The following is a 27,812-nucleotide window of genomic DNA, read 5'->3' on the forward strand; positions in this document are numbered from 1 at the left end:
GTCCTGTCACTATGTGCTCTTGTAAATAGTCCCTTTAAAGCTTCTCATAGGTTTTGGTCAGGTACTGGAAGGCCATCATTTAGCCTGAAGCCTTCTCTTCTCCAGGCTGAAAAATTCCAACTCTCTTAGCCTTTCCTCCCAGGGGAAGTGCTCCAGCCCTCTGATCATCTTTGTGGCCCTCCTCTAGACTTACTCCAACAGTTGCACATCCTCCTTATATTGGGTGTCTCAAAGCTGGATTGCAGTACTCCAGTACTCAAGAATGAATAGCTAGGCAGGATCCCTCCCTGGCCCTGTTGCCCACGCTGCTTTGGATACCGTCCAGGACATGATTGTCTTTCTGGGCTGCAAGTGCACATTGCTGCATCGTGTCCAGCCTCTCACCCTCCAGTACTCCCAAATCCTTCTCAGCAGGGCTGCTCTCAATCTGTTCATCCAAGCCATGTGCATCACCTTGCACTTGCTCTTGTTAAACTGCATGAGATTCCCATGGGCCCACTCCTCAAGTTTGTCCAGGTCCCTCTGGCCAGCATCCGTCCTTCAGGTGTGTCAGCTGTACTCCTCAACTTGGTGTCATCTGCAAATTTGCTGAGGATGCACTCAATCCCTCTGGCTATGTCATTAATGAAGACATTAAGTAGCACTGGTAGCTGTTAAATGTCACTGGACAAGTTAGAGTGTAAAGTCTGACATTCTTGGTTAATTTTACTTTGTAGGTAGCAAGGACTTCAGAAAACACTCAGAAGAAGCAATTGATTGATGCTAAAACTCAAACCAAAGAATCAAGAAACAGTGATGAAACATCTGAAAATGTCTTTGAAACTGCTTCACGTGAGAGTATCGCCATGGAAGAGCATGATTACTGTACAACTAGTAAAAATAACAGAAAATCTGAAGCAGATCATGAGAACTCTGTAGAAGAGAAAAATGTTAAGCAAGAAACTGAGGTCCCAAAATCTCCTGATTTTCCTGGCAACCTTCTTGTCTCCAGTGACATGAGCAGTCATCCTGATGTTGATGTTTCTAAAACCACAGCTGTTATCCAGCAGGAAGTCCCAAAGGTCCAGTCCTCACATTCCCAAGAATGTGCTGGCAGTAGCGTACAACATACCAGTTCCATATTTCCATTTAATACCTCTGAATATCGGTTTGAATGCATCTGTGGTGAGCTCGGATTGGCTGACTACAAAGCTCGTGTGCAGTGCCTGAAATGTTATCTGTGGCAGCATGCAGAATGTGTAAACTACAAAGAGGAGAACCTGAAGAGCAGGCCCTTCTACTGTCCCCATTGCCTTGTGGCAATGAAACCAGTTCCCACAAGAGCGACTCTGATAATTTCTCCAAGTTCTATTTGCCACCAGTGGGTAGATGAGATCAACAGGCATGTAAGGTCATCATCTCTTCGAGTTCTGGTAAGATTATAGAGCTTCATATTCTGGACAGTTATTTTATCAAGGCTTGGGGCTTGCGTCACTCAAAGCTCAGAGGTCTTTGTCCTCTCTGCCAGAGCTCTGTGTTTCTTGCTGCTAGACCAATGCTTTGGCATTATGTGGTGCATTGCTGTCCCAGAAAGACAATCTGCAATTAGTCCTTTTTTTTTTTTCTGTTTTAGTTGGTCTCTGGGGGATAAACCAGTGGAGTAGATTGTATAGTGGCTGAAAGCAAATTTTTGTGTGGTTGCAGCAACATGTGTCTTCTGAGAGGGAAGCCTGTTTGAAAGACTACCAAGGAACTTAAAAAGGCCTATGGGTGTTTCGAGTGTTGTCTCACTGTGCATGTGCACTTCAGCAATTCTTACACTGTTGCTCCTCCTTCTGTTCTAGATAAAAAATGTTTCCGTAGGTAAAGCCTGTAGCTTTGCATTTCTGGTTCTCAGGCTTTATAAGAGAAGTCTTTGGCATTGGTGTTTACTGAAAACAGTACTGCTACAACTTGGCTGTTGTGTCTATAACATCTACCAAATTTATTAGGATGTTGCTTATTTGGAGACCATGTATTGTCCTTTTACTTGATTTCTAATAACCCTGTCATTAGAACAAATCTATTTATATTTCGGGTAATAATCACCATGCAGGTTTTTAGAAAATACTGATATTAAAGTATTCAAGAGTCTTTTATTACCGATGCAGCCAAGTTTTTTCCCTCATATTTTTAACAGTCAGGAGCCTTTGTAATGATCAAGAGCTTTGAAAACCATCAATCACTTGTATTTTGAACAAAGTAGTAGCAGACTGATATAACTTTGTATTCAGATATATCTGGTACCTTTGGCTATTACACATAGTTGCCTAACATATAAATGAATTCTAGGCCTCCAGTGCTATTTGTGTGAGTAGTCCAATTTAATGCAGGAATTAACAAATGTGTAAAACTCACATGGTTTTCTTAGGGCCCAGTCCACGTTTAATACCAGCTTTAAAGAAAATTAGCAGAAATAGATGTACATGGTCACAATAAAATAGTTTAAATACTGAATGTCAGTACTTTAAACTGTGTGGCATCTTCCATTCTGCAAGATTGTTTTCATTTTCTTTTAACTGTGAGACTTGTTTTCAGTGTTGCTTCAAAATGGAAATTTGGTGGTTTATTTTCTGTTGAGGTAAAATGAAAGTAATGGAGGTGTTTCAAAGAATCAGTTTCCCATGGTAACAACTTTTGCATTGCATGTGAAATGTGTTTTTTACTCTTCAACTGCTTACAACCCATGGGAAATCCTAATGGTTTTATGTAATAGAACGAGAAATTAAAATTTATCAGTAAGTCTTGCTTTGTGACAGATTGTCTTCCTGCTGCTGTGAAAACAATCAAAACTTGGCCAAGTTATAAATCTCCAGAAAATCTATTCATAAGTACTTGAAGAAATCATTAGACTTTGGCAGTTGTTTGTTTCTTCATGGTTGCTTCAGAGAGCGTGCTCTTTTTGGTTAATTAGTTTCTTTTTTCTTCCCCTTCCAAGCTCCCCTTCTCTCTTTTGTTTCATGTGCAGTGAGCTGAGTTACTCTGTTGTCCCACTCTGGGGCTCAATAGAAAGAAATTATCTGCAGGTGTTTCTTTCAGTTGACAGAAACACTGTTGCCATATGCACAAACGTAGAGGAAGATTATTACTGGGAGGAAAAGTAGGGTTAAGACTGAAATTAACAGTGAAATCATGTGCTGATCATCAAGGGGTAAAGAGCAGTTATTTTAAATTCCGCATGTTTCTAAAGGGATTTGGCTTAACATTATGAGGGAGATAAGAAAAGTACTTCTGATAATAGAACAAATGTCAATATGAAGGGTTTCTGCTAGTGCACAGAGACTGTATTTTACCTAGGGTACTTTTTTTCATCTCTTAACTCAGAGTGCAATTTCTGGTTTTTTATATATTTTGATGCATATTTCTGTCTTTGCCTAATCATCCATTAAATTTTAGTGAGTAAAGTTTTCAGAAAAAAGATAATGATCTACAGCAAAGGAAAGGAGAAGACTGAACATGTAACAGTAATTTGTATAATGTTGTTCCATACAACATTACGGAATACTTAATCTTCTAAAAAGTGTGATAACAAATAACTATTTGTAGAAAATCATGAAGTCTTCTCTCCTTCAAAGGAGGAAATAAATGTTTTGCAAAGTCATAAAAAAATTGACAAATTTTGCATCCATGACTGTATTGTATTTATTATTAGGTTACTTAGATGAATTTCCCACCATACTATCAGATGATTACACATTTTATGAATAGTTTCTTTTTATATGAGCAGCACTGCTAAAAGCTTGCACGTATTAAGCTGTACTAATATATTGGCATTTTTATCATTCTTACCTCCCTTCTTTGCTTTCGTGCTGCTGCCTGTGAATCCCTGTAGGTGTACCAAGGCGTGAAGAAGCACGGCTTTTTGCAGCCGCACATGCTGGCAGAGCAGGAGGTGGTTATCACCACCTACGACGTGCTGCGCTCTGAGCTGAACTACGTGGACATCCCCCACAGCAACAGCGAGGACGGGCGCCGCTTCCGGAACCAGAAGCGCTACATGGCCATCCCCAGCCCCTTGGTGGCGGTGGAGTGGTGGAGGATCTGCCTCGATGAGGCACAAATGGTTGAATGCACCACTGCAAAGGTATGACATTCCCGGTCATGCATTCATTTAACTTGAAAAAATAAGAAAGTCTCTTCTTCCCCCCTCTTAATAGTCAGAGTATACTCATGTAGTTTGTCCTTGTCCCTTGTTCTTCAGAAGTGAATTTTCTGTTGGAGATACTTACCATTGAATGGTTCTCCTGTTGGAATTTTGGAAGATTGTGAAGCATATCCAGCTCAAAAAATACTTAACATAATCTATACTGACAGTTTAAAGAACTAGGTCATCATGTTGTATATGGTGTTTGATAGTTTTCAACAAGACACTAGCCTTGTTCAGGGATGTGGCTCAGAGGCATAGATGTGTCCTTTGGGTCTAGAAACTAAAATAGTCAGCAGTCTGTCCACAAACTCAAGGGATACAGTCTGCAGGGGGGATTATTTTAATTAGTCTTTGTTCAGGTTTTTTAGCCCAATACAGGAAGACAAAAATGCTACTTACATAATGCCTTGCAGGCTTTAATGTTTAGAATTTTTTAAACATACAGTTTATTTTGCTTCTGTGAGCCCTTAATTGCACTTAATTGCTTGGAAGAGGACATGGCTTTTGTCAGCTTTCAGTTATTTTCTAAAAAGATAAAAAATGTTATATGTGTTTTTATAATATAATGCACCAATGCTGCTTCTAGGTCTAAGGGTACATGCTGAAAAGATGTTCAGACTTCTCAGAAATAAGATCCACGTGTTGTCAGACTGTGTTCCACTCTGTTTGTCCTTTCCTACCATTGGCTCTGTGTCCTTTCATTAGGCTGCTGAGATGGCACTCCGTTTGAGTGGAATCAATCGCTGGTGTGTCAGTGGCACTCCTGTGCAGCGAGGACTAGAAGGTGAGATTTTATGTAGTGGTGTAATCTCAGGGCTTTCCTTATGCTGATAACTAGGTGGGGCTTTGAAGCAGTATAAATGTTTGCTAGTTTTGTTCTGAATTCACTAGGTACTCTAACTTTGTAAGCCATAAACTTTAAGGATAATAATAAAGCCATCAGTACATGTATCAATATACAAATCGAAGAGCTGAAATCTTTTTGTCTTCCTGAGTTAGACAAATACTTTGGGGAGCAGAGAAGCTATGTGTCTAATAGCTGACTCAAGTGTGTTCTTCAGTTTTCACTTAGTGGAGTGGATAAATATTAACCCTTTTTACAGCAGATAGTCTGCTCTGGTTACAGAATCCTGTGAACTGTCAAATACAGCAAGCAGAGCTGTATTTGCTTTTTGCATAGCTCTGTATGAACTACTGTGGGCATCCGCTGCTATGAATATAAATTCTAAAAAACGTGCTAAACCTTATGAAACCATCTCCAGTCCTTATGTAAGGACTTAATGACTTGAGATGTGTGGAGTAGGTAGCTGTATGTTAGCAGGTGACATTTATCTTGTCTTTTTTTGTGTAGTGCTCAGTTTCTGTAGACAGGCTTCAGACAGAGATAGAATAAAAGAAAGGGAGCTGACTAACTGCTTTGTCTCCCTGTGTTCTCTGATGGATTTTGGAATATATGGTACACATTGGGGCAATGTGTTTAAAAGTGGATAAATCAGTGTAAGCATTTGTGGACTGCTGTTTGGATACTAAGTTGTAAAAATCAATATTTCAGATTAATTCATAATGGAATTTTGAATTAAATTTATAAATACGTATAATAGTTGTGAGAATACAGTGTTAATAAAGCAAAGCTGCAGGAAGAAATGATTGATTTTAGTGTCGTGAGCTCCTTCAAGGCCCTGTGTGTGATTGTGTTGATTTAATACATATCTGAAATATCATACAGTTCACAATACATGTTGACATACTCTAAGGCAGCCCCCATCACTTCAGGGATGAAAACTGCTGACTCATTTCAATCTGTGCCACTGCTGCTGTAATGTGGTGGGATAGGAGCTCTGGGTATACAATTGCTTCTTGCACAGAAATGATTCCCTGGATTTTTCTTCTTCTGGTCTGTGATGTATTTGGTGAATGTTTTGCTGTTTTCAGCTGAATACTGAATTATGATAAAGCTAACAGAATAAGGAATGTAGCCACCAGATTTTCAAGAACTAGAAGATATCATCACATATCTCTGTTTCTGCAGTATCCCCATGCAGCATTTAAATGTGTGCTTCTGTGTTTTTCCAGTAAAATTAAGACAGACGTTTAAAGTCAGGACATCCTTAAATTTCATTCCAAAAAGTGACGGGTTTCTAAATTAGGCAGAATTAGCAAGATGTATTCTCTCAATTAGCAAGAAAACAATTGAAGTGTCTTTTGTTAATTTCTTATGCATTAGTAGAGAAGTGAAAATTCTTCTGAGTTGCAGCCCCTTCTAGGATTGTGGGCAGCAGACAGTTGGTGCACAGCAGGCTCTGCAGTAAGGATGCTGAGCAATATTGGTTTAGAAAAACCTGGCAAACCCAGTTAAACATATGCAATCATGTAATTTCTGCCTCTTGTCTCTACTCTGAATAGGCTTAAATTCTTTGCTTTCTTCTGCTAAGCTTGAAATTAGGAAAGTGTCTCACAAACAGCTAAATTCTCTCAAGTTGTGTGGAAATCAAAAACGAGCTAAAGGAGAGAACGCCCACCTTCCACCACCCAGTCCCCTGCCTCAAATTAAATATTTTGCTGAGGGAATGACTGGAATACAAGTGCAAAAGATAAAGGCCAGAATGGAGGTGGTTTATGCTTCATAGGCTTTGTATGACAGTTACATTTTTTTAAGATGCATTGCAAAGTATTAAAACACAAACACTTTCTTTTCTTGGCAGATTTGTATGGATTAGTCCTTTTTCTTGGAGTTGATCCTTACTGGGTCAAACATTGGTGGGACCAGCTACTATATCGGCCTTATTGCAGGAAAAATCCCCGGCCTCTCTACAGTCTAATTGCAAAGATCATGTGGAGATCAGCAAAGAAGGATGTGCTTGACCAAGTAAATCAAAGTTTTGAGTTTCAGAATTCCTGAACATCATTTATCAATAGTTTTATTTGCAAATTACTTACTTTCTTTTTTTAATTTCAGATTCAAATTCCCCCTCAGACAGAAAATATACACTGGCTTCACTTCTCTCCTGTGGAGAGACACTTCTATCATCGCCAGCATGAGGTGTGCTGCCAGGATGCATTGGCAAAACTCAGGAAGATTTCAGACTGGACTCTTAAGCTTAGCAGCCTAGATAGAAGGACTGTGACTTCTATTCTATACCCTTTGCTACGGCTCAGGCAGGCCTGCTGTCACCCACAAGCTGTTCGGGGAGAGTTCTTGCCACTACAGAAAAGGTGAATTTCTGTCATTTCTTAAATGGCCTACTTTATCCAAAGCAAAACTCTGATTGTCTCCAGCAGTGCAAGTTCTTGTACAGTCCTCAAATAAGCCTAATTTAAGCTTCTTTAGTTAAATGTGTGATTGTGGCACACCAGGGTAATATGACCTCAGAAGCTGAACAGGCACAGTGGGTTCATTGTTGTGTTAAAGAACATAGTACTGAAGGCATTTGATTCTCCAGTGGCATTCTAACCTTACTATGACTAGAGCGTTGCAGGTAACAGATTGAGAATGAAACAAACTAGATTCTTTTTTTGTTTTAAAATAAGCAAATAAGCCCTCTGCTTTTTTTTTGTCTTGTACAAAGCTCACATTCATGAATGAGAACAGTGAAAGAATTGAATCAACAGTATGGAACAATTCTTTAGTTCAAAGAAAATGTTAATTTGAGGTTGCAGAATTTGTAAATATAGATCCAAACTTGAAAGCTGTACAAATGCTCTTTCATTTTCATGCTTTCAAGATCGTCTTCCCCCATAAGTGCTCTGCAACTACCAGTTTGGTCTCAGCTTTTGTTAGACCAAAAAACCCATATTGCGAGTCCTATTGTGAAATGCAGCTGCTACCTTTTCAGTCAGTTAGAAAGAGGTTTGTGAAAGAGCAGGCTGTTTCAATCCCAGCCTCTCAGAGGGACATCTGAGTTTCTTTCTTAAACTACAGATAGGGAAGAACTTCAACTTTTAGCACTGCCAGTGTTATTGCTACTGTTTCCTATTCCATCCATTCTATTCAGTCTCTTTCAATCCTTGTTAGAAGTTTTGTGTCCTACTCCTTGCTCTTTGTTATACAGGGCACCTGCAGTGCTTAAGCAGCTGAAGCTGACTTTGCTTCTACTTGAACAGAGAGCAATAGTTAGCTGTGCTGCAGCACTTACTGTGGCAGTCTGCTAATGTGGAAGCAAGGGACTCAAACGTAGGAGAAATCAATATTCCCACCCATCATACAAGATTATCTGCATTAAAATGAGCCAGTGTAGTATAAATGAAATATATGTAAACTGAGCAGAGTATGGTGGGAACAGCTTCATACTGTGTTGATTTTGGTGGAATGATTGCACGGTGACAGCTGCATAATAACTGATGGAAAAGCCAGCAATGAAAATTAAATCTTTCTTCAAATCACGTGTCCAGAGAAAAGTCAATTTTCAGCAGTGTTTACATACCTTTTTTTTTGTGACCCAGACTTGACTACAGCAGTGGACATTCCCAGGATAGAGAGAAGATTTAGTTCCTGTCTTTGGTTATGTGTAGGAGAATAATGAAGAAATTCTCTGCTAGGACCTTTGATGAATAACAGAAATTTCCTGAAATAAGAAAGTTGATGCTGGAGCATATAGATAAGAAACATGGGCCTGGATTAAAAACCTGAGTTTGGAGCATATTCTGTTCTATGATAGATGACCTTTTTCTCCCACCTGTGTAGTGAAGGCAGTAAATGAGATCTACTCAGGTAAAAAAAGCTCTCAAAAGAGATTTTTCTAGATTTTCCTAATTAACTTGAGTAAAAACCCCTTCTGTTTGCCTCAGTTGGTAGTCTCAGGCTGTGTATCTAATTGCATATTTTATATGTACATCCTTCTGCTGTAACAATTTTTGTTGGAACTCCTGAGGATTTTGAAAATAAAAGGTAAGTAGCAATGGTGGAAGTATCAGCATGTGTTATGTGTATTTAGTATTTCCTTTGCAGAATTCAGTAATTATGAATAGTGATTATATTGATTTAAAGCTGATTCTGGTGTAACACTGTACTATAAAACCAAGAATCAGTTTCTGCAACTGGAATAATGTTGCAAGGAAGGTAAAATAAAGGCCTAGGGAAGGGCATCCTTCCAGCATAATTGGAGCCCAGTCTGTGCAAGAGTTCAGTACTCTGTTCCGCAGTGCTGAACACCAACTGGTGAATGCTTCTCCTGAAGGTGGATGAGGCTGAGGAGCAGGGTTTCAGTGGAGGGGAGTGGTGCCTGGTCTAACAGCAGCAATTGGTATTTGCAGCAGCCTCAGGTCATCTGTTGTAGGCTGTTGCTATTGTTTACTCTCCTGTCTCTTCATATCAGTCCTCTGATTCTTTAACCTGTGGCTTTACTCCAAGGTACCCTTTAGGCTTCCTTCTTGCATCCTCCTCATTTCTGTTCCCGCTTCCCTCTTTTCTCTTCATTTCTGGTATTTTTATGTGAAGCTAATTCTCTTCTGGTAAAATCCCTCTCATAATCTGCAGATATGACAAATGTAGAAAAGGAAGTTTAGAATGATTTTTGCTAGTCTTCTCTGTTCTCATTTCACACGTTTTCTTCTTTACATTGACACTTCATGTGTTTTGTGTTTAGATTGGTAGCAGAGGGTAGAAGTGTGGTCTGTCATAGCTGTTTTCATCTGAACAGCTTTTGACAAAATGAGGTCTATGTTGCTTGTTTGCAGTTCACCACTAACAGAAGGAGAACAATATTTTGCCCCAGGAAGGATTATTTTATCAAGTTCAAATTTTCTTCTTGCTCCTTTGTTCTTGGTGTTCCAGGAGATGGCAACCTCTGGACGCATTCAAGTTAGGGTAAAGCTCTAGCAGGAAGAAAATCTGACAGCTAGAGGTTTTTTAATAAGTCAAGAAATCTCAAAAAAAACCACGGATGCATGTAATGATCTGCTATGCTGCTCAGCATGACCCCCTTACTTTTCTAGTACTGTGATTTTGTTTCTAATTCAAGCCATTTGGTCTCCTTTTCAGCACCATGACCATGGAGGAACTGTTGGCCTCTCTGCAAAAGAAGTGTCGAACAGAGTGTGAGGAAGCTCACCGGCAGTTGGTGTGTGCTCTCAATGGCTTAGCTGGTATCCATATCATTAAAGGTAAGACCAAAGGGCTGTAGCATATCCTTTACTCCTTTCAGTACAAGAGTAAAGGATATGCTCCATCTCTGTGTACTGGGAGGTTAAAAGAAGTCATACTTGTGTAATTGTACTTAACCTGCTTTTGTTTTATCAGTACTACTTTCTGGGCTTCCCTTGTGCCCCCAGCCATGCTGACTGCTAAGATTCCTTTTGCTGCTCCTGCTAGACAGCTCTGTCAATGTTGATTTTGTCTATATTACAAGGCAAAAAAGCTTTGAATGAGAAACAAAAATAATTATATGAATCTTGAGTGTCCCATAAAATAAATTAAAATTACTCCATTGAATGTGTAAAAATGCCACTTTTCCAAGTTCTTCTGAAGTTGACAGGCTGTTTGAATTTTTCCAGCTCATGTCCAAGTCTTCCTTCAAAGAGAACAGGCAAGCTGCCTTTTCTCTTACTTGCCTCACAGAAGGACTATATTCGGATTCTTTAATCTGTAGTTAGTGGGTTCAAAATACTTTGTTACAATTGCAGCATGGAGATAAGTGCTTCTGATACAGTTAAGTGCTTAAAAAGAGTTACATACAGATGTAATGCTTCTAAAATGCATGGGTAGCAAAAATTATGTTTGGCCTATTTTGAAAACCAGATTGATAAAAATTTCGCCGGATGAGAAACAAAAGCAGGACAAAAGAGGCAGAATTCTGGTCTGTAACTCCTCCCCCAGTATTACCCTTACACTCAGTCTTCTTTGTCAGGAAGGGGGAAGCACACCTTACGTAAAAGTGAGGCCATGAATTTAATCTTAGTATAATTGAAAATCTATAGGTCTATTATTAGTCCAAATTTATTGCTACAGGCAAAGAAAAGAGTAACAATCACACTTACTTGTTTCTACTTGTCCTGCTTTTCTGCTTATCTTTCTACTTAAGCTCATCTGGACCCTGAGGTCAATGGTTTGGTAGATGTGATGGCAGTGCAATTGCCAGTTGTCACTACCTTCATAAGTAGGAATAAGATGTTTGTGTTGATGGTTTCTTCCTCACAGAAGAGTCCAGTGAGGGTCATTTTTATGTTTGCTAGCATGTTTGCATCTTCCTCTTTCTTCATTGGTCTGCAGCTTCATGAAAACGCTGAATTTAGTGGACATGATGCCTTTTATGAATGTTACATACTCTTTCTTTGTTCTCTTTGTTGCCCCTAAAACCAGTTTTGTCCAGCTCTAAGTCTGCATTTCTTTGACTGTGGGTGAGTTGTTTATAGCCATGGCTTTCTTATTCACTGCCAAGCCTGTGCACCATCTCTTAGCATCCCATGGCTGTACTCTACACTGCATCCTAAATCTTTACTTGTCAATAGCCTCTGCTATTGTTACTAGGCCTATTTCCCTACACTACATCATTGTGGTAGTGGTAAATATCTCATTCTACATGGAATAACTGCTTGTTACTGCTGTCTATATAAAGCTGTGTTTGTACCACACAAAGATAAACAAAAGTTTAAAAATATACTAAAAATTTGCCATAGACACCTAGTGAATTACAGAAATTGCTATCACAGCTAAGCCAAGTAAAAGGCAGGGCAAGAAAAATTCAGGGGAGGCCTGACAAGCTTCAAACTAGCAAATTCAGCACATAACTTTTGGCCGTTTCTGGTAATTGCAGTCCTGTATGGCAGGACTACACCCTTAGAAATGTAACTCTTTCAATGTAAGAAGCAACAAATCTTGTTGCCATAGAATTGTTATACTTCCATATAGATAGGATGATGGTTTTTGTTTTACTCTCTTATCTGTCTTTATGCATTTCTTTTCTCAGTGCTTCTCCATGTTTTAGGAGTCTCTAAGAGTATTACTGGCTAAGTAAATTTCCATCAGTTGAGAAAAGCAAATTAAGATGGATTTATTTTTTCACTGCTTTTCCATACACAACTTCAATTTCGTATTTATTTTTAATTGATGTCAGCTATTTTCTGGGGAGTGATTGTGATGCTGGCAGCTTACATCAGTAGTTATGCTTCCTGCATGTACCTAATCATTTCTGCATTTCTGAAGTATGACACAACTTTGATGCCTTTCACTGGGAGAGTGAATAATGCATTTGCAGTGCAAATTTAGCAATGCATCACTGCAGTGAGTTGTAGATGATTTTTTTAAGTGCAACATGAGATTTTTTTTTTATTTATGCAACCATGAATATATATTTTAAGAGGTTTACAGATCTTACCGTGACCAAAGATATTTAATTTGAAAACTGTGTAAGTCTTTGTAGAATATCATATTCTATTTTTTAGGGGGGAGGAATGACTAGGAAAGAATTGTGTTAAGACAGGCATTTAATATAGAGACTTTCTGAGAACATCTTAGTATGTTATAAGTAATGTAACATTTGTAAGGTCGTAGCTGTTTGTATATTTAAAACCCAACACAATGTGTCTGTGTTTTTGCTACTCTTTTTTAATTCAGGAGAATATGCATTGGCTGCGGAGCTGTACAGAGAAGTACTGAGATCATCTGAAGAGCACAAAGAAAAGCTCAAAACAGATTCCTTGCAAGTGAGTGAGCATTGAAATGTAAAGAGGCATAGTTAAGAACTGGAATACTTTAGAATACTTTAATTTAGCAGGTCAGTCTTTTCTTCATCCCAGTGATATGCTGAATTACTCTTTCAGCCTGCTGTAATGATAACAATCTTTGATCACAATCTTCAGATAGGAATCTGTCCCATGACCTTCATGTTTCCTTTATTTTGTTTGACCAAAAAAAAAAAAAAAAGCTACTGAGTTTATAAAAACCTGCTTGTGAGTTTTCTTGATGTCCCTGAAGCAGTGTATGATCTCCACCTGCTGTTCTACACTACAGTTAACAAGCTGAATTCCTAGTCGGGTGCATGTGACTGTGACTGCTCACATTAAGCGTTATATCCTGCAATTACAGAATGCAGGGTTTGCACTGAGAGTGATATTAATGTGCCTAATGATAGAGAATAATAAAATACTTGCCCTGCAGAAGATAAGAGGGCATCAAAACATGGAAAAGAATTGAAGTGCCTTTCTCTTTGGGCATTTGACTTTTGAATACTATTAGCCTTTTGAATACTATTTAAAAATATGAATATATTTTCCTGGTAGAAAAGTCATGGTTCTCCAAGTAACATATTTACAGTTCTTCAAGAACTATCAGTTATTAATTGACTAAAATTTTCTTCAGCATAATAAGAGATTTTAAATGTTAGTGATACATAGATAAGTGATCAGTTATCTGTTTCTTTACTTGCTTCTATGAGGAAATTATTGTTTGATTGTGTTGCATGTGGTCACCTGATGCCTCTGTTGTGCTTCTTTGATTCTTCCTTTTCCTTTGTGACTTCCTGGTGGCTTTTTTGGCCTAGCATAGAGGTGTTAGCCTAAACTTGTTAAGCTGTGCATAGGTTATTAATTAAATTGCTCTACTGGATTGTACAGTCCAGTTAATTTTTTCCCCCTTGAAATATATGCTGATTAATGATGCCTTAGTGTAATAAAACTTTGCTTCTGTTAAGTCTTCTCAGTTGTGTAGGATTAGCTCTTTTGGATAAAAGCAAATCACTACTGGCCAGTCCTCTTGAGTGACTGAAATAGTAATAGGGCAGAGGTGAAGAGAATCCAGGATGTGAGAAGGGCACAAGTTTATGATAGTGGAGGTTATTACTATGAGTTTGTGGGAGCTGTGCAGGAAGCATAATATTATTGGTCTGGTTTGAGAAACAAAGAGTGAAGCCAGAGAAGAGGAACAGAGTTTCCTTATATTAATAATCAAATTTATTTTCCCTAAAAGTCTACCTAAAGGTCATGTGTTTTTCAGTATCTTTTATTTCAGAGAAATGAAAAATATGAAAAATTATTATAGCTCTTGGTATCTGGTCTTTTCCTTGCGCTTTATTTTGCTTTAGATAGGCTAAATGAATTGTTTCCTGAGAATATTCCAAAAGACACCAAAGAAAGTGCCCTGAGATAATTTGTTTTTCAGAACAGTAAAGGGCTGTTTTAATTAGGAGGGTGAGTATGGCATAGGATCTGATGACCTGGTGTCACACTTGCCTGCTGATTTGCTTTTGAGACGTTAAAGAAGGTCTTTTTAATATTTCATATTCTATCATTTCCTATCTCAGTAAAATGTGGAAAGGAATCTTTCTTTTCTTTATAAGATGCTTCCAGATTAGCAGAGAAAGCAAAACTGATTTTAAATTCATGCTAATTTCTTGCTGTAAGCTTTCATTGCTATTCAGGTCTTTCCTGTCATGGATGTTCCTATGGATTTTTTCATGATTGCTCTTGACTTTGTGTATATTTAGAGACTTCATTCTACACATAATTTGATGGAATTGTTGGCAAAACACCCAGGAATTCCTCCAACTTTGCGTGACAGCCGACTTGCAGAAGAGGTAAACATCTTTTGTTTTTACATGAATATGTAGAGCATGTTTTTATTTTTTGTCCCCTCAGCATTTTCCCTAACAAAAGAAACAATTCTTTTCCTTTCAAAAGAAATAGCTTTTTTGAGTTAACTGCATACATAAGCCTTTCTTGTTATTTTATAAGTTTTATATTATGAGTATATTTTATGAGTAAGTTCAATTGTCCTGTTTTCAGACTGTTCTGGGGTCTTTTTATTGTTTGCTTATTCAACACAGATAAGTAGAAAATACTGAGTTATATTCCAGTTCCCTTTTGTAATACATTGTATTCCTATTGTGTTGTTTTGGCTTATCCAAAAGCTAAGTTGCACAGTTAGCATCTTCATAGTGATTTGTCTTCTCATGTGTTTTTTGTGGCTTACTAATAAATGCTGGATTCTAGAGGAAAAAAAAATATTGCTAAATATTGCTTACAAATGAAGGTGGGTAGCACATAGATAGGTAACCACATAAAAGTGCTATGGTTGTTGGGGAGTTTTTATGTTTGCAGTATTCCTCACAGGTATGATTTGTGCATAGTTTAGTCTCTTGTTTCCACACAGGCAGAACAACTCCGACAGCATTATATGAGTAAATCCAACGCAGAAGTTGCAGAAGCCCATCAGGCCTTACAGCCAGTTCTTCAAACCATTCGGGAACTTCAGAGAAAGGCAGGTACCTCTTAAATGTTTTGTCTCTGACTTTTGGCATTTTTAAAGAATATTTTTTTCATCTTTTTGTCCATAACTCTAGCTGTTTATCTTCTTTCACCCATTAAAATTACACAGTCACTTCAGTGACTTAATTTCACGGGGACCTTTGCTTTTTCTGCTTAAATATCTCTATCTCCTTTTGAGAGAGAGAGATGGAAGAAACTTTGAGATCACAGTAGCTCTGTGTGACTGTTCTGTATAGAGAGCCTTGATGAATCTGATTCTACTGAAGGAATATAAAGGTGTGGAGAATGTAGACAGTTTCTTAGTCATGTTTTTACATGTCAGCAGAAGACAGGATATTTTTTTAATATCCCTAATCCTCCACTTTTCATGGAATTAGCCAGTCTGTGTTTGACTGTGGCCTAAAGACCAGTATATGCCTCTGTTGCAATGAGTAAATTGGTTCTCTGTTGAAAGTTAAAGGATAAAGCTCTTGTTTTTCATACAGATACATTCAGGTTCTCCTTGGTGGTTGGATGTCATCCAGACAGCAATACAGTATGCCATCGATGAGGAGCTTGTTCAACGTGTGCAAAATGAAATTACCTGCAACTACAAACAGGAGACAAGTAAACTCTCCATGGCAGAGAAGTAAGAGAATAACTGAATTAGGCTGTTTGTTAAATACAGATAAATCTACTCAGGTTGTCTTACTACTTTGTGCTAACTGTTGCAATTAGATAGCAGACATTTTTGCTTCAGAGCATCTAGACTGCAATTATCTTTCAAAACCAGTCCCTGAGAAAAGCACAACTAGATAGAAGACTTGGAAAAAAAAAGCAGGAAAATAACTGTATTCTCTTGGATAAGCATTCTTTGAAATGTTCTTCTGCATTATTTACTGTGGTTTTATAGTCTTCTATACTTATGAAACTGCTGAGTAAGAAGAATTCAAAGTTTATTGCATTAAAATTGAGTAAACTGTAAAAGACATTGGCTTGCTTAAATGGAAAGTAGACAGACAATATCAGAAAATCCTTGTGTAACACCATAAAATAGCATCACTCTTTTTCTGAGCAAAGAATTTGAAGTTGGATTCATGTTCAAGACAACAGTATACCATTCAGTTACAGAGTAATGAATTCAGAAGGGACATTCAGAGGTTGCTTAAATCAACCCCCATCTTAAGATCCAGACCCATGGTTGTTCAATCCAGTAAAGCTACACAGCGATTTGACCTGTTTAGCATCTCCAAGGAGGGAGATTCAATAGTCTCTGTGTGAAGTCTGTTCCAGTATTTGGCCTACTTGATGGATAAAAAGACATAAAAATTATTTTACCTAGTTAATATTTCCTGTGTTGCATCATGTGTACATTGTCTCTTTTTCTTTTGTCAGGTGCCTTTGACAAAGTTTGACTCAGTCTTCTCTGTATGTTCCCGTTAGATAAATACAGAAAGCAATAAGGTCTCCCCTTAATTTTAGGATTGAATAGACCCTTTTCTCCTAAGCCCCTCTTGTACATTCTGGATGAAGGTCTGTAAGTTCATCACAGAGAAGGGAGACATAGGAAGGACAGTGCTCTGGTGGTCTAACTTCAGGCAATTTTCTCGGATACATGAACTTACTCTTTTAAATACAATCTTTCTGAATCATGTTTTAGTCAAATACATTTTTGTTATCTTTATGAAATATATAAATGTATGTATATACATCTGTGTACAAGTTTATGAAATGTGTGTATAAATTTAAATACTCAAGATACACATATTTTAATTGCGTATATAAAGATGTGTCCTTCACTCTGACTATTCTGCCATCACGATTCCAAAAGGTTGAAATTTTTCCTGATTGAAGTAAATATACCTTTATTTTCAGTACTTAGCATAATTATATTGAATAATCTAAATAAAAACACAAAACTTCTTTTTTCTTCAGCACAAGAGGCAATGGGCACAAACTGAAACACAAGATGTTCCCTCTGAACATCAGGGAATGCTTTTTTCTGTGAGGGTGACTGAGCACTGGAACAGGTAGCACAGAGGCATTGTGGGGTCTCCATCCTTGAAATACTCAAAAGTTGTCTGGGCATGGTCTTGGGCAACCAGCTCTAGGTGACCCTGCCTGAGGAGAACTTTTGAGCAAGGCAACACCCTAAGGCCCCTTCCAACCTCAGCACTCTGTTAGTCTGGATGTGAACATCTCATGGTTCTTTGAGAATGATAGCATCACATTCTGGTCAAAAAAATATGAGGAAAGGATTGTTTGCGTGTTCTTGCAAAACTATTATGCTATCCATCTGTACGTTAGCTTGTGTCACACTGTTTTGTTTATTTTTCTTTGAAATTAGGTATTTAGAAAGTATATTCTTAAATTGCTGCTTACAGATTGTGTAACTTTGGAAAAGCTATCTATGACTAAACTTTCTTCTATAACACAGGGATAAAACTTAATTCTTATTCAATTTATTTTAGCATATGAAATAAAACTTAAAAAACAGTGTTGTATCAAGTTCTACTGGTCAATGGTGGAAGCAACAAGTACTCTGAGTTGAGTACTGGATATAATTAATCCATGGTATAGTGATGGAAATTTTTATAAAAGCTGATATTATTTGGCAATTGATGATAATAACAGCAGACTTGTGGTTGCAGTTTAATTTATTTTCAAACTGCCTGGTTAGGCAAACTTGGTCTATGTTATTTTAAAACGCATATTACTGAAGTAGGTTATATTGAATGCCAAGCTTTAGTACTGTTAAACCTGTGCTTTGCTCTCTGCACTGTACAAAATTTATGTTTTGAATCAAACTCTCCATATTGCATAATGCCAAAGTCTTGTACATCAATATCAGACCTTGTAGAATGATGCACTTTCTTTCAGCAAAAGACCATCTCAGGAAAAACACAATGTGAGAAGTGCTTAACTTCTGTTCGTGTTTGTGTTCATTACTGCACCACCCCTCCAGTCACAGGAGACAGCTAGGTAGCTAGGTTTCAGAAAAAGTTTACTGTTATGCCCATTTAATAAATTTAACTTTAAAGCTCAGTTGCTGAATGAAGTGTATTTTTGTGATGTGTGCATGTGTCTGTTGTGAATTGCACAGGTGCATTGAAAATAATTTTTTTGGCCAGCAGACACAAGTAAGACTGTATGTGCAGTGGTTTCCATTACTAGATCTGCATTGTGGACCAAAATGTTGCAGGTTGGTGTTCACTACTAGTATTTGGCCACACCTCTCAAGTCTTGGAAAGAGTCTTTCTAAAGATACCAGGCATCAGCTCTGGGGATTCACTAGAGTGATTTCTGACAGCATTGCATGTAGCAGGAATAAGCATTTGCTTCCTTTTTATTAAAATTTTTTATGTTGTCCTAGATTGCTATTTAGCTACTTCTCTTCTACTTCAGAATACTGAGTCAAGTTTGGATTTTATGTATTGGTGTACAGTAATTTCCCTTTTTCTTTAAATAAGATTCCGTGACTGCAGAGGCCTTCAATACCTACTCACAACTCAGCTGGATGAAGTGAAGAAGTTCCAGAAGATTGTAAGAGAAGCAGTGAAAAACTTAGAAGGGCCTCCTTCTAAGCAGGTCATTGAGGCTGCCACTATCTGCCATTTGCGACCTGTTAGACTGCCACTTAACAAGTAGGTCTTGAAAACAGAAAATATAGTTTAGATGTGTATTACTACATTTTCCTTTATTTGAAATAACATACTGAAGCCTTTATTATGTACTCAGGAGCTGTATGCACACAGATATCACAGGTTTATTTGTTAGCATCATGACCTTTGGTTTTATTTTTATAAAATCTTCTGGTGTTAGCTATATTAGTGTACATATGACTGTTATTTTGTTCTTTTTAAAGAATTTTGTGTAGTTTTTTATGTTGGAATAGGGGCTTATGATAATTTTGTTTCTGATGAAATTGAGTGCCTCTGTTTTCAATTTTCTGTATTGCAGCTGTGTCTTTTGTAAGGCTGACGAATTGTTCACAGAATACGAGTCAAAGCTCTTTATGCATAGGTAAGTTCGTAGCTTTATAAATACCTCACTGTTAGAAAAAGTGAAAGTTGGATTAGTTTATGTTGTTTGAAATAAGTATATGACCCAATGACAGAGATTTCTTGCTGATGGCTTTGATAGTAGTTCTATTAGGTTTAATTTTCTATGTAAATTTCATTTGAAGAAAAGGTGTCCAAGGAATGAATACATGCCACTTTCTCTCAAGCCATTATAATATGACCACACATCTGAAATGAAGTGGTGGCATGTTCAGAAAGCGTGTGTATAGATACAAGTATGCTAATTTAACACATACTCCTATTTGTGCAAATATTTATTTGCAATCCAGCTGCAAGTGGTGTAATACCACCCTCATTCAGTGTTACAATGAGAGATCTCAGACAGGATGAAGCTGAAAGAAGGGTGACACCAGCATGGGGTGTCAGAGAAGTATGCAAAGTGGGTGGTACTGAAAGACATAGATTACAGTTCTCTGCATGCTTTCTTTTGGACTTCTCTCTCTCATATCCCTCACAATGTCAAAATTGGATTGAAAAGTCTTGAGATTACTGAGAAAACATTTTAAGAAGTCTTTACCAGTGGGAGTTCTGTTGCTTCATGACTGCTGGAATCAGGAAGAATGGATTATTTTAAAATTAGCATTATTTGTCAAGGAGAGAACTGAAAAGCTGTACTGTTCTTTACAGTATAATACACAGCAAGTTTTTTATCTGAGTTTGTGGTGGTTTGACCAGGAAGAAGTGGGAATTCTGGGATGCTGTGGTCAAACCAATGGATGTTCGGAGTTTGATACTGACACCTGGTGTAGCCAGTGGGGTTTGGACACACCTCCGAGAATACACAGGGGTTAAAAAGGGGGGCTCTGGCCCTGGGAGGTTTTCTTGGGACGTCGTGGAGAAGAAGTCGGATCTCCCTCCCCTGTCCAGCCGCTGCTGCTGGGCGGGGGAGGGGCAGCCACGTGGTAGGCCCTGGGCCTGGACAGAGATGGGAGGTGAGGAGGCCCTCGAGGATGGAAGGGTGGAAGATCCCAGGGAGTCAGCCCTCGGGCAGCCATTCCCCCCCCCCCAGGAGGGAGAGGGAGAGCCGGCGACACCGAATGTGATAGCAGCTGGCCCAGGAGGAGAAGGTGGGGGGAAGAGTGCCCGGCCGGAGCAGCAGCGTGTGTGGGAGTGCCGCAGCTCCGGGACAGACAGAGACTGAAAGTTTTAACCCCTTTCTTTCATGATTGGGGCCTTGCAAAAATGCTAATCCTCCTCGAAGCTGAATAAGAAGGGAGATAAGAGATGAGATGAGACAAGGACCTGGCCCGAAGAACGTGGAGATGATTGAATGGGGAGAGATGATTTGGAGTGGCCTTTTGGCTGGACTTTTCTTGTGGCCATGGACTCAGTTTGTTCCTGTGACACAGAGACTGCACTTAGGGGGAAGCAGTGGCTCAGAACCAGGAGGGTTCATCGTGAGGACCCCCCGGCCCCAGGGGGTTGGAAAAATATGGGGGGGACAGATATCCCAAAGCAGAGACTGTGCCTTTTTGGAGTGAGACAAGGCATCCTTGAAAGACAACCCTAAAAGCAGCTCTGGCCATGCACAGTGGTGAGAGCACTGGGCATGGAAGGAAGATGTCACAAGCGGCAAAAAGACTTTTTCCGGGCGGTGCCGAAGTGACAGGGAAGCACACGAGGTTTCAGTGTGTTTCCAGGGGAAGCCTATGGAACAAGAAGGACTCCTCTCCTCTTCATGAACTGAAGTTTGAGTATACTAAAGTGTGGTGCCAGGCTGGGCAGTTGGTGATTTGGGAGAATGTATCGGATTGGGAAAGTCAGGTAGTGGGGAGGAGGAAAGTGGTTTTTTGTAAGGTTTTCAATTTTTTTTTTCTTTTCCTTATAGTTTTTCCCTATTTTCCTGTAGGTTAGGTAATAAAGTGTTCTTTATGTTTAAGTTGGAGCCTGTTTTGCTTATTCCTGGTCACATCTCACAGCAGACACCAGGGTGAGGGCATTTTCATGGGGGCACTGGCTCTGTGCCAGGCTCAAACCATGACAGAGTTTAACTGTAATTCTTGCTTATATAAAAAGTCAGAATTTTTTTTTTTTCATGGATGTGACATTAATAACTACTGAAAGATGATTTAGATGTGTAAGCCTTTACAAAAGGTATAGATGACTTGGGGCTGACAGAATGGCCTGAGGATTGGTACCGAGGTCACTGTGTTCAAAGCAAGCTTTTGGCTGGGTAGTAAAACAGCTGTTTATATTTCCTTGGTTTGCATTATCCTTTAATCATATATAAGAAGGCTGAATAAGTACAGATGGATGTGGAAGTACCAGATCAGTGCTAAGTGCTGTGCTTGGTTTGTTTTGAAGTGTTAAAGGCCAGATGGCAATATTCGAGGAGATGATAGAAGACGAAGAGGGGCTTGTCGATGACCGTTTGCCCACCACAAGCAGAGGGCTCTGGGCAACCAGTGAAACGGAGCGTGCTTTGAAAGCTCTTCTTTCCTTTGCCAAAGCTCACCGAATGGATGCTAGGGTAACTGAAGAAGGGAGTGTATTCCTGGAGCTCTTTGAAGCATGGAAAAAGGAATATAAGGTACAGTAAATTACATGCTGATCAAACAGTTGGGTGGTCCATTTAATTTATTATAAACAAATTGCAGCTAAATATTAGCACATCTAAGTCGTATTCCTGAAATTAGGCCTTGCCTACCAACCTTTTCCACAGTGCTTATTACAGGATTTGATTTTAAATGATTTATATGGGAGCTAATAGTTTCTAAAAGCTATACTGGCTACTAATCAAATTACTAAGCAATGTAATTGCATCTATTAAGACAGCATAAAGATATAATTAAATGTGTTCATCTGTTTACTTGAATCAGAATGTAACAAGACTCAGCAAATCCAGCGCTGGTCCATTCTGTAATTCAGGTTACCTTCAGTCTTGTGAAGAAGGAACACAGTTTTTTCATGTGCCTTTACGTTAGGAAACAAAAGATGCACCTAATATACCAATGAGAATGAAGACAGTGTTATGATTCCGTCTGTTGTAACTTGGAAATACTGATTCAGTGGTCTGTACTACTCCTGTATACACTGAGCTACAAGAATGATACTCTGTGAAATAACTTTTTTTTTCATTCATCAAGGAGTTTTTTTTGTTTGTTTTGCAAGGCATTTTGTATCTGAATTTTTAGTTGCATTAATTATTGTAACACTAATTGCTGTAGAAGAAAGGAGTGACAGCTATTTCTAGTTGTTTATTCAGAGAGGCTGGAGAAGAGAGCAGACAAAATGCCTATATGTCAGTATGTCTATACTGCTTGTTTTCCATTATAATTAGTTGTTGTTATGGCTGAATGCTGTAAAGAAATATTATCTGTTCCTCCAAAAGATTCTCACATTTCATCTTACATTGTATGGCAGAGTCGTGTAAGTGTCACTCAATTCAGTTCTGCTGCTCACTTGTTGGGGTTTTCCTGCAGTTACTTCATGAGTACTGGATGGTGCTCAGGGATCACGTGTCTGCCATTGATGAGCTGGCCATGGCGACAGAGCGGCTGAGAGTGCGTCACCCTGATGAGCCAAAACCAAACCCACCGGTGCTCCACATCATAGAGCCACATGAGGTAGAGTACTGGGCAGGAAAGAGTGGTTTCTTTTTGAAGGAACCTACCTCCTACAAAATTAAAATCTATATCTGGATCGATGTATAATGTCTATAATGTGTCTCTGTTTTCATTTCAGACAGGCTTGGTGGAGTATAGAATTTTGCTAGGTTGAGTACATGGGCCATTTTGAGCTTGAAACTGTTATTCTGATATGTTTTGTTAGCCTTCTGACAGAGTGGCATGTTTCCAAGAGACCGCTACCCTTTCAGGAGCGGCAACTTCCTTTCTCTACAGTTGCCCAGTTTTCCAAGCTGGGTGGAAAATTAAGTTGACCTGATTCCTTACCCATATTGATACTTTTCACAAATACCTATATTAAACAGAAATAAGCACATCAAAGAAAAATCTTTTTTTCAGTATTTTGAAATTTCCGAGCTACCCCTGACTCTGTTCATGATGATAGAAAAAATCTTGGGTTGATTTAACCTTTAATTTTTTTTTGCACCAACAGAAGTGTATTTTCTATAGACACATTTTGTGCTTTTTTTCTGTGAGATTGAGTTAGATAAAATTGCTTCTTTTTATAAGGAAATAAATTTCATCTCTGTATTAAAACAATTTTTAAAAAGGAGCACTTTGCTTAACAAATGCCTAATAAAGTCTTAGGATTTATACATGTATGTGCAGCCATAAAAGAAACGCCCATTTCTTTGGCCTTCATCCTTCAGGTGCCTGCCTCTTCTGCAGAATTGAACTTCTCCACTATCAGCTGTAATTAATCTAAAAAAAAGTCAGCTTGATGTTTCTGTCTTTGTATAGGTTAAATCAAAAGTGGACATTTCTAAGAAATATAAAGAAGATAATTGTCTCTTACACGTTGTTTTTTGAACCAGCAGTTAATTCTGGTATATGTATACACAATTGTAAGAAAAGAGATGATACATTGAAGGAACTTCAAAAGAAACTTCTGAAAATTTGGGTTATTTAAAATTAATTTTGTTTCTCTAAAGAGCTAATAATGTAAGTAAAACAATAAAAAGCAATTTTATGTGCATTCTGCATCTCAGCCTATTCATGGTGCTGTGTTCATACTGGGTACAGGAAATGAATAGATATTCTAAATTTCACAAAAAAAATAATTTAAGCCGTATTGTAAAACTCAACTTTTTTTCCCTTTTTAACACATATTTAATGTTGTTTTCTTAGGTAGAGCAAAATCGAGTGAAACTTCTGAATGACAAGGCAGTTGCCAAATCACAACTTCAAAAGAAATTAGGACAACTTCTGTACCTGACTAATCTGGAAAAAGTAAGATTAATGGTTCCTTGATCTTTACCTTTCCCTGTGGAAGGGATGAAACCTACCATTATTTTTATTTAAAATTTCCATCTTAAAGAAATTGTATTTTCTGTAAAGATTGATCACATTTTGAAATTCAGTGTGCTGTTCTTTGTGTTACTGTGTGCTCATAAAATTATTTATTGCATTATATATTTTAGTTACTTGTTTAATTATATACTTATTAAACTATAAGATAGTTTTAGATGTGTAAAGTTTTCATTAAAACTAACTGGGCCATGTTTAGTAGAAGCCTTATAAAATTATGTATGTCTCTGCATACCTTTGGTATTTTACTGATAGCTTACCTGAAACAGAAGGATAATCACTTTTGGAGTTAAAGTGAGCATTAAAAAAAAAGCAAAACAGACAACTCCATGTATTATATGTTATTTTGATCATAGTGTTTAAGTAAGTGCATTTATGTTAAAGTAAGCATAGTTAAGCAAAATTTAAGTGGTTTTGCAACCATGTGAAGCTGATAGAAAATATGTGGAGTTTCTTGTTTGAAACTTGTATTTTACGAGGATTTTTCAGAGCTGTTACAGAGCTGCTGATGCCATCAGAAGGACTGCAGAATGAAAAGTGCTCCTTTTGCTTACCATAAGTTACATGTGTTTTAACTCCTCAAGGTGGACTTGAGTACATGGATATGTTTTATATTTGCTCAGACAGTGTTTTGGTTTGATGTGGTTTCTTTTAAGGGTTTCATTATTCATTTTTTCTAGAAGCTTATTTTAAATATAGAATAACAAAACACAAAGTTGGGGTTTTTTTCTAATTTATAGTCTCAGGACAAAACTACTGGAGGAGTTAACCCAGAACCATGTCCTATCTGTGCACGCCAACTGGGAAGACAGGTAAGATACTTATTCAGCAGGTTTTACTTTTAGAACATCTTTAGTTGGAGCTGAGCCAGTTGTGTGTCAAATTGTCAAGATCTGTTTTTAAATGGATGTTGTATTGAAACAGGGAAAATGAGCTGTTTCTGTAATGTACCAACCAGCCTCTCCCCTGAAATAACATCTTTCTCAGATGCAAGGTCCTCTACTTCTTTTAGGTTTTGACATCTGCTTAAGTGTTCCAAAAATGTGATTTCATGATTGTTTTATAAATCTGAAGTTATACTTCTGGCAGAAAGATTTCTTTCCCATTTATAAGCTAACAGAAAGAAGAAGTAGGTAAACTTCTATTGTATACTATTGTATTTTATTGTAATTGTTCCTATTGGTAGTATTTTTTCTTCTAAAGAAAAGGATATTACATATGCACACAGCAGCAAAATCCAACAGAATAAATACTGGCAGTGTGGATTTCTTTCCCTGCTGAAGTGCAGGAGTTGAAATTCAAGTGAGACTTAATCTATATCTTAAAGTACAAAGCCATAGTTTAAACTTGACTTACCATGCATTGGGGAAGAACATAAAAGGACTCGTTATGGTAAAACTAAATTGTCTTTTCCTTTTAGGGCAGCTATTTTAAGGAGGTTTAGCTTCTCTTTGCATTTTAGACATGTGTAAGCATGAACTGCTGTCCTGCCATGTTTCCAAAGTCCCCTCTGTGTTCTTCTGCCCAGGGTAATACAGGTTTTTACAGAGAACAACAGTTAGTCCTGTGAACTGCCATTATTCTTTATCTCAGAGCTGGAAGAGCTCACTGAAAGGGAAAATAACCTCTTTAATTTCTTTATCTTTTCTTAACAGCATGACTGTTTCTTTAGATGATAGCAGTTTTCATGTTGCAAAGAACTTTTAAAATACTTCTCATTCTGTTTCTGCACAATTGAAAAAACCTAGCAAAGCCTAAAAGACCTGCTTAAAATCAGTGATTTAATCAATCCCTTTGCTACTTGGTCCCATGAAAACTTCTAGTTATTCCTCTTGGAATGGCCTAAAGAACAGGCTAATACAGCAAAAGATGTTATTTTGAATTTCAAAACTACTGGTCTGCAAATTGTTTCTATATTATGGAGGGTTCCAGCTGTCATGTAGATGCTCTAGACTCACAAGGGGAGAACAGCTTCTGCAATGCAGTCTCATTTCACATACATTCTGTCAAAAAGAGATTAAGACACTGTATAAAATCTTTTTGTTAAGTCTAAAGATGCTGCCTTGGACTTACCAGTAGGGAAAAATTAAAGCATTTTTTCTATCACTTGTTAAATAAGACCAATCTAGTATGAATGCACAGATAAAGAATTGTAGAAAAGGCAAATCAAAACATTTTTGTAATTTTTAAAAAGTATGTAAATACTTAATCTGTGTTTACATATAAGGCATTAAGAATCATTTTTCGTAGAAATGGAAGATTGTAATGTCTTTCCTGAAGTTCAAAACTGAGAAAATGCAAACAATGAACAATAAATTCAGAGACTTCCTTTAGATCATGAATGTCTCTATGCTGGAAAACTTTAAAATTCAGGCTTTTTATTAGCTGGAGTGCAACAATTGTAAAATTATCCTTTAATCTGATGAATATCATGAAAAAAACGTAATTTCTCTATGAAAATATAATTTATCATAGATTAGTACACTGTTTTTCTTTTGCACTGGCCCAAAACTGAAGCTGTGTTGTGTTTGGGTTTTTTTTCCTGCACAGTGGGCAGTGCTGACGTGTGGACACTGTTTCTGTAATGAGTGCATTGCAATCATCATCCAGCAGTACAGCGTGGGCACCCGCCGCAGCTCCATTAAATGTGCCATTTGCAGGCAGACCACTTCTCATAAAGAAATATCTTATGTCTTCACTGCAGAAGCTGCAAATCAGGAGGATGATATTCCTGTAAAGGTGAGTTGTTTGTGCAGGAGCTCTGCGGCCCAAACTTTAAGCAGTGCATACTTATTGTGTTTTGTAGCATACTGCATTTAGGCAGACAAGTGTACTATATGGTTTTATAAATTGTTTTTCCTAATGACAAAATCTCTAGACACAAACATAGAGAAATTCAATCCTGATTGCACTGTGGTATCGGCATTTTTTACTAAAGGAGAGTTTTCATTGGGTTGAAGAGACAGCATCTCCATGAGTCTTTAGCAATGCTGACATATAGGTAGTACATAAATTCATGTTTGCACTGCACGAATGTCTTGTAGAATTATCATCTAGAAACCAAAAACCTGTGTTTAGTGCAGTTGTGGAAAAAATAGAGGATTCTGGGCTAAAGTGCAAAGATAAAATTTGATAATATTTTGGTTTAGATGATACTGCTGTCTTTTAATAAAAATATTATTATGATACAGCTGGATTAAAATATGATTGTAATGCTTGTCATAATTTTAATCTGATTAATGTAGTTAAAGATAATAACTAGTTGTGCTGACAGACTTCCATGATATCTGTGTGAGTCTCCTTGAACCTTGCACAATTTCTAGGGTTGCTACCCTGTATTGAGGACAATGCCACCACATTCGCAATAGCTATTTCAACCTCCCTGGACAAATGGAATTCCATTTTATGAGGATATGATTCCTAACTCGAATTATTAAAGTAGTTGACAGTATGTGG

General features: G+C 37.8%; 1 protein-coding gene across 5 annotated transcripts in view; it reads left to right on the top strand.

Annotated features, from left to right (window-relative positions):
* Positions 1–27,812, top strand: part of SHPRH (SNF2 histone linker PHD RING helicase) — a 49,859-nt gene that overhangs the window by 14,012 nt on the left and 8,035 nt on the right. For 4 of the 5 annotated variants that reach the window (XM_026794822.2, XM_014268601.3, XM_026794825.2 and 1 more), the window contains exons 9-25: positions 717–1,412; positions 3,851–4,102; positions 4,871–4,949; positions 6,868–7,031; positions 7,122–7,378; positions 10,143–10,264; positions 12,714–12,802; positions 14,581–14,670; positions 15,246–15,353; positions 15,847–15,989; positions 18,811–18,984; positions 19,301–19,363; positions 21,727–21,952; positions 22,845–22,988; positions 24,177–24,278; positions 25,097–25,168; positions 26,907–27,095. In XM_026794822.2, the coding sequence (XP_026650623.2) occupies positions 717–1,412; positions 3,851–4,102; positions 4,871–4,949; positions 6,868–7,031; positions 7,122–7,378; positions 10,143–10,264; positions 12,714–12,802; positions 14,581–14,670; positions 15,246–15,353; positions 15,847–15,989; positions 18,811–18,984; positions 19,301–19,363; positions 21,727–21,952; positions 22,845–22,988; positions 24,177–24,278; positions 25,097–25,168; positions 26,907–27,095 (2,970 nt within the window). The remainder of the gene's footprint in view (positions 1–716; positions 1,413–3,850; positions 4,103–4,870; positions 4,950–6,867; positions 7,032–7,121; positions 7,379–10,142; positions 10,265–12,713; positions 12,803–14,580; positions 14,671–15,245; positions 15,354–15,846; positions 15,990–18,810; positions 18,985–19,300; positions 19,364–21,726; positions 21,953–22,844; positions 22,989–24,176; positions 24,279–25,096; positions 25,169–26,906; positions 27,096–27,812) is intronic. The other variant, XM_074537583.1, reaches the window with a different exon arrangement.

This window comes from Zonotrichia albicollis, chromosome 3, assembly GCF_047830755.1.
Source record: "Zonotrichia albicollis isolate bZonAlb1 chromosome 3, bZonAlb1.hap1, whole genome shotgun sequence".
NCBI lineage: Eukaryota > Metazoa > Chordata > Aves > Passeriformes > Passerellidae > Zonotrichia > Zonotrichia albicollis.